The sequence below is a fragment of the Berghia stephanieae genome, chromosome 5 (assembly GCF_034508935.2).
Source record: "Berghia stephanieae isolate SIO BIC M18660-M18661 chromosome 5, UCSD_Bste_1.3, whole genome shotgun sequence".
Taxonomy (NCBI): Eukaryota; Metazoa; Mollusca; class Gastropoda; order Nudibranchia; family Aeolidiidae; genus Berghia; species Berghia stephanieae.
In genome coordinates this window covers 78854614-78862080 of record NC_088364.1, presented here as the reverse complement: position 1 = coordinate 78862080, position 7467 = coordinate 78854614, and the positions used below count along the sequence as shown (strand labels likewise).

General features: G+C 35.8%; 1 protein-coding gene across 1 annotated transcript in view; it reads left to right on the top strand.

The window, feature by feature from the left end:
- Positions 1–3358, top strand: part of LOC144973664 (tektin-4-like) — an 11739-nt gene extending 8381 nt beyond the window's left edge. The window contains exons 5-7 of the mRNA XM_078916396.1: positions 517–739; positions 1237–1391; positions 2323–3358. Of these exons, the coding sequence (XP_078772522.1) occupies positions 517–739; positions 1237–1391; positions 2323–2539 (595 nt within the window). The 3' untranslated portion in view covers positions 2540–3358. The remainder of the gene's footprint in view (positions 1–516; positions 740–1236; positions 1392–2322) is intronic.
- Positions 3359–7467: the final 4109 nt, after the last annotated feature.

Below are 7467 nucleotides of genomic sequence, written 5' to 3'. Positions count from 1 at the left end.
AGTTTGAGAAATAGACAACATCACGATTGGTCATTTTGCTCAGCTTGACACATGTGTCTGTTTACAACTTTCATAAACCACAGCAGCGTGTTTACATGTATTGAGAAATATCCAATCGTTGTACTGCAACAAATCATGTGATCGATGACTAGGTTGGACGAAAACACGAATATAGATCGCTCCCATTGCAAAAGGCTATGTTGTGATATACATTTTCCTCCTTGTCTTTATGTTTCTGAGTTATTAGGAACTGTATCCCAAAGTCCCTATTTACATCAGTGTTTGCTCAATGATAAATAAATGTCTACTTCGTTTTTAAACTTAGGGAGGAAATTCACAATATAAGTGCTTAGATTGAAAAGTTTAAAAAGAAATTAAACGTGGTTAAAGTAGCATATTTTACCATGTTTATCATATATACTGCATCGATGTATCTACTGCTTGTATTGATTATATTTATACAATAGAATTAACCATGTAAACGACATTATTGACTTTTTACGCTCCCTGAAACAGCCAATCAACCCCTGAGTCTTGGGCTCAATTCACTCATGACAATATTGCCCGTGCTGAGCATGAGCGCATGGCCAGCATCCAGCTCCGTACCCTTGTGGACAATGTACTCGAGGACACCTCACGAGACATGAGAGAACAGGCAGACCAGGTAGACGTTAACTTCAACAAGAGAATCACAGAGATGGACGATGCCAAGACAAAACTAGAGGAGAATCTGACAAAGGTGGATTGCTGTTTTTTGTATTATCTTTTCTCTGCTCTTGTTGTTGTTGTTTATAAATCTAAAGAACGCCATTTTGCTTTAGATCACAAAAAAAAAAAAAAAAATAAATTAAAAAAAATTAGTCTCAATCAACTCAAACATGTATCCTTTACATATGACATATAGAAGAGACGAAGTTAAAGTCATTCAGCTCTTTGTTATACGTTTTAGACAGCATGTTAGTGATAAGTTCTCACTAAATTATACCAATCCAACTATAAATGGTTGCACACAGTTTTGTGAGTTGGTATGTTAAATCTGGCTAGCGGATGTTGTGAGTATTTTACCTAAATTAATATCATCAATAGGATCATTGAATTGAACAAAAAAAATGATAGGTAATAAATAAGTGAGACATAGTCAAATTTAAAAATAGGCTAGCATCATTATCACTACTTAATTATGACGAATGCTGTATAAATTTAACTTATTTAATAAAATTTCTTTCCATGATTCAGATTGTGAAACAGGTGAAAGACCAGGAAAAGAACATTGAAGATCTCCAGAAGGCCATCCGTGATAAGGAAGATCCCATGAAGGTGGCCCAGACAAGACTCAACAACAGGACATACAGGCCAGGAGTCGAACTTTGCAGAGATCCATCTCAATACCAGTATGTACTTAGATTATCTTCTTAAAACTGTCTTTGTCACATCCTTAATCTTGAAACAAAAGTTTTAAAAATTGAGCGTGGTCAATGACTGGATGGTTGAAATAATTTTGGCCTTGCGTTGTGTCCTCAGATGAAGAAACCATTTTACTCATAATATTCTTACTCGACTCATGTGTAAAAGAGGTGTGACTAAAGGAAGTGCTGGATATTGGCTATACAAAAATTGTCTAAGAGTGCCTGTAAAAAATATGTCCTAATAGTTGACTCATGCTGTTTGAAATAGAATTTCGGCTCAATATGGCATCAGAGGAGAAATAGATATTGCTGAGCACAGTGAATATGGTGAAACCAAGGATTTATGTCATATCATTGTCCATTATAACATTTATTTTTATTTATCATTTTTGCTCTACAAAATAGTTATGGTCCATCTATCCCCATCTAATGAATACATCTATGATGTAATGAAAGAAGCTAGCTATATTTTAAATCGGATATCATTCACTACCAAAAAAAATGGTTGTTAGCCTGAACTGTGGGTGTCTCTCTCTCTATATATATATATATCTCTTTTAAGACAGACGAACCTAAATTTATAATAAAGAAGCAAAACAAGGATCTGCTTTAATAATGTCTCAAGCATCAAGTATTTTTTAATGAGACTATCGTGAATTTGAAGATTAAAGTCCCAAGAGCCAGCTACACACACAAACACGCATGCTATGTACTTCAAGCTGCACTGATTTTCAAAACATCCCCCCTTTTGCTATATTCATAATGATACTTCCATTTGCAACCCTCCATCAATTGATTGCATAATTTTGATCTTATATACCTACTATTACGAGACAGCAGCATTATTATTGTCATAGGAATATATATTCAGGTCACATTTTTTTAAAACCACTGTTCATTTCTTTTGCCTTTCCAGCTTGGTGGGTGAGGTGAATGAAATCAACCAGTCCATAGATGCTCTCAAACAGAAGCTGAACGCGGCCCAGAATTCTCTCAAAGACCTCCAAGACAACCGCATGGCTTTGGAGAAGGAAATCTCTGTCAAGAAAAACAGCATTTTCATCGACCGCGAAAAATGCTTGACAGTCAGAAACAGATTCCCTTCCCGCACCAAGCTCCAGGGCTACCAATAAATTTTGACATTGCCATTTAATGATAACAGTTTATTTCATCAAAATATTATCAAACCCTTTTTGGTTGTCGATATAACTCGTCACCACTTCTCCCGTTGCGTTCTCAATGTCATGTTCACGGAGATTGAGACTCGATCTATGTCATTGTTTTCCACCACTGCATGCAATACTGTCATTAATTTTTCCAGTGCCGATATCTTTACAAATTTAATATCCAAGCAAGTTTTGTTTAAAAGATGGCTGTGATAATTATGATGCATCCATAAGTTAAAAAAGTTGTTTTTTTTTTCTCCTATTTTCTTCTGCCTTTTTTTTTTTTACCTCACTGAAAGTTTACATAAATATATCAAGAAGAGAAGAGTCATTTTAAAATCATATCATGCGTTTGATTTGTAAATATAATTTGAAAGTGGACGTTGTTATGAATGAATGACTGCTCGTTCTGCTAAATCAAAGTTATTCCTTGGTTATTTTGTGTTCCATATTACATAGGTTTAAGAAATTTCTACAAGATGATGTACCATTCTTTTTCTATGTGTGTACATGAGTTTTTTACTACTGACAGTATTATTATCAATGTATATTTTCTTAGACATATCAAATGTTATTTTAAAATTTTTATAAACGGAATACTAGCCCCCTTTTTTCCCCCTTTGGCTATTTTTACACAAAGTTAAGTAAATAGCTACCAGTATTCGAATTGGCTGATATTTGGGCCGATAAGAGAGAAGGAAAGATGAGTAATTTGTTTGTTTGTTTGTTTTAAACTTTAAAATTTTCGAACATGATCAAAATAAATTTTAATTCATTGACATTTTCCTTGGTGAGTCGAGTTTCAATTCTTTTCAATTTTTTTTTTAATTCCTGAAAACTTGTTTATGTTTGTTTTACGGTGCATGCAGCACTTTTAGGTCATTTCAGTGATAATAAAAAGGAAGATTATGAGGGAAAGGTTCTAGATATGAAGTTAAAGCACTAAAGAAAAAGTAAGACAAAGGGGACTGGTTCAAATAAGGAACAGAAAATTCCATGTCAAACTATCAATGCGCCTATTTTGACATTACCTAAAAATCCCACCAAGGCACAAGCATGGAATCCTGCTATGAAGTATACACTCAAATGTTTACAAAGTATTAATTCAAAACTAAAAACGAAAATAGTACATAGAAGAGAGATGGTTTACAAAGAAAAAGAATATCGTCTCTCTCAAAAAAAAAAAAAAAAAAGAAAAGCGGTGCCATACATTCATCTGCCTCCCTCACAGATAAAGATCCCTGCCAGGACCAGTCACAAAACAAGCAATGCCAAACTAGAACAAAGACGAGAGTGAAGGGGAAAGGGAAAACAGATAAACGGAGGTAGAAGACATAGCACTAGTGACCCTTGGGAGGTCAAAAGATCCCATCCAGAACTTTGGTTTATCATTTCACTTCTCAATACCAGAGCATAGTATATTTAGATAAAAACAAGGAAAAAAATTCTCATTTGCACTCAAATCATTCGTAAAAAGACCAACACTATTGACATGGGAAAAAAGGGCCCATTTGAGTATTGTATTGTGTTTCCATTCTGACTTGTATAATTATTGTTCGCTGAGGTCCAGAATGTGCCCAAAGATGTAGCTTTTAAATGAAGGTCTGTAGCAAACACTTGAATGTAGATTTTAAATGAAGGTCTGTAGCAAACACTTGAATGTAGCTTTTAAATGAAGGTCTGTAGCAAACACTTGAATGTAGATTTTAAATGAAGGTCTGTAGCAAACACTTGAATGTAGATTTTAAATGAAGGTCTGTAGCAAACACTTGAATGTAAATTTTTTAAAATGAAGATCATGTGGAGGTATAAGTCTACTTGGAAAACGATCTTAACTCACATTCTCTCTCTCTCTCACTATACTTGTGTGTAAAATGAGTACTTAGATGGTAACAAGTGTAGTCTGCAGAAAAAAAAAACAAAACATGTAATAGCAACTTATAGGCGTCATGACGTACTACATATTAAGTGTTGCTGTTGGCTCGAGACCCCTTCTAAAGCATTCGGAGCACAGATAGTGAATATTGTGCTTTTATAAAAGCTCTTGCTTTAGCTCGAGACACAGGTGTTATGTCAGAGTGCAGGCAGTGCTTCACGAAATAGATCTCAATCTAAACCATCAATCAATTCAAAGCCTTAATCGAGGCCATTAAAAGTGTCAAACACATCAGCGTTTATTCCGCACCAAAACGGATAAGGTGATTTTTGACTATTCTGAAATAATTTACAAGAAAAAACTTTTATCTCTCATAGAAAACACACGCGATCCCTATTTTCAACTGCCTTTCTCACGAAGAGGAAATCAAACCTGGGTCTTGGCAAATCAAATCATCTTATTACAGTATAGAAAGTTATATAGACAATAGATATATATGTAGGTCCTATCAACTATCCTGCCTGACAAAATATCACTGTGAAAAATCTGACGCAAAGAGACTCTTTCCAAGAGTTAGCTGTATTTCAGTGTCTAAGAACATGTAGATGGAATCCAATACCAAAGGACAATTAGAGAGATTTAGAGTTCAGAATGCTGGTGTTTAAGGGAGGAGAAAAAAGAGAACTCCAAGGAAAAAAAGTAGCAAAAGACAGCAAGATCCAACAACACCTAGGAGGTGTGTTTCAGGATTAAGTTTTCTCTCTTTTATAACTTCACTAATAAGCAACCGAGAACTACCGAAATTTTGAGACAAAATGATATCATATATAAGAAATCTTGATGCCAAATATAAAAAATATTGGTTGTCATCTCATAGGACTGTGACGTGGCAATTTTGTTGTACTCTAGCTCCTTGTCCAAGTGTAATCAAAGGAAAATGGCAGAGCAAAACATTTATGCAACCTTTTCAGACGATTGTTCGGGTTGTCATCAAATTTTCAACTCTTCTTGGTAAGTCTGCTGTCGAAATACACGGAGACCTTTGTAAAGTTTTGGAGCACAAGGTTTCCTAAATTCAAATTGTTAGAGAAGGTGGGTCACGGAAGTTGAAGATGGGAGATTTGACATGCAGGATGAGGAACACACTGGGAGACCTGTTGTCACCTGTGGCGACACTGTTGTGAGAACGAGAACTGTTGTGGAGGATTCAAGAAGAAAATTGTAGGGAACTTGTTGGTTCGTCCATTACAACCATTTACAGAATATTGACCAACGAACTGGGCAAGAAAACTCTGCTTGAATGGGGCATCATACGAGCTTCTCGAGGGCTACTTGTGGGAATTGTTTTGAACACCCGGTCTATTCACCTGATCTTGCCCCATGTGACTTCCATAAGGTGAAAAAAATGCTGCGAGGCCAATGATTTGAGAAATGTAATCATGGCTTTGGACAAATAGCGTCTGGTCACCATCTTTGACCGTTGGGTACACCGAATGCAGAAGTGTGTGGAACTTTAGTTCTTATGTTGAATAGGTAATTGAATAGTTTCATTTGATATCAAATAGAAGGTGATTCATAATATTAATATTATGCGAGTACAGCGCGATAGGAAAATTAACTCTGAAACATACGTCGTAAATTCCCAGTCGGAATGGAGAATGACAATCCCCACCAGAATTTTTTTTTTTTCTTTTTAGGGTTAAACAGCACTTGCAACACATTTAGGTCATATCAGCACCAGTAAAAAGGAAGAAAACGTTATAGTCAAGAGATCCTAGAATAATTGAAGCACCGATGAAAAAGACAAAAGGTTCAAATAGAGAATGTTTTGTTTGTTTTTAAGGGTTTTACGGCGCTTGCAACAAATTAAGGTCATATCAGCACCAGTAAAATGGAAGAAAATGGGATAGTGAAAAGTTCTAGTTTGTTTTGTTTGTTTTTAAGGGTTTTACGGCGCTTGCAACACATTAAGGTTATATCAGCGCCAGTAAAATGGAAGAAAATGGGATAGTGAAAAGTTCTAGTTTGTTTTGTTTGTTTTTAAGGGTTATACGGCGCTTGCAACACGTTAAGGTTATATCAGCGCCAGTAAAAAGGAAGAAAATGGGATAGTAAAAAGTTCTAGAATTACAATTAAAGCACCCAAGAGAAAGTAAGACAAAGGGGAACTGGGAACAAATAGGGATCAGATGTAGATTCCAAGAGCATACCACCAATGTACTTAATTTGAGATCACCTAAAAGTCTCATCCAGACACAAGCACAGCTCCCAACTAAGAGGAATACACTCAAATGTTTACCAATCATATAATATAATATGCAAACTAAACATAATACAATGCATAACAGAGAGATGATTTACAAGGAAAATAATATCATCTCCCAAAACAATAACTATGCATTTGACTGTTTCCCTCCCAGCCAGGACTCCGGAAAGGGCCAGGACAAAACCAAGTAACCTCATTCCAAGACAAAGACAGAAAGCATGTTGGAAAACAGATATAAGGAAGTAGAAGACACAGTATGTACCTCCCTGCCCGCAATGGGAGGTCAAGATCCCCACCCAGGAAAAGTTCTAGAATTACGATTAAAGCACCCAAGAAAAGGTAAGACAAAGGGGGAATTGGTTCAAATAAGAAACAGGTGTAGATTCCAAGAGCACACTTTCAAAGTGCTTAGTTTGAGATCACTCATCCAGACACAAGCACAGGTCCCCATTAATAGGAATACACTCAAATGTTTTACAAATCGTATATAATATAAAGAAAACATAATACAATGCATAACAGAGAGATGATTTACAAGGAAAAAAATATCATCTCCCAAAACTAACTATATATTTGACTGTTTCCCTCTCAGCTAGAGTATCCGGCCAGGGCCAGGACAAAACTAAGTAATCTCATTCCAAGGCAAAGACAGAGAGTGAGTTGGAAGTGGAAGACAGATATAAGGGGATAGAAGTTAGAAGACACAGTAAGTGCCTCCCTGCCCACTATGGCTACGGGAGCAAATAGAGAATA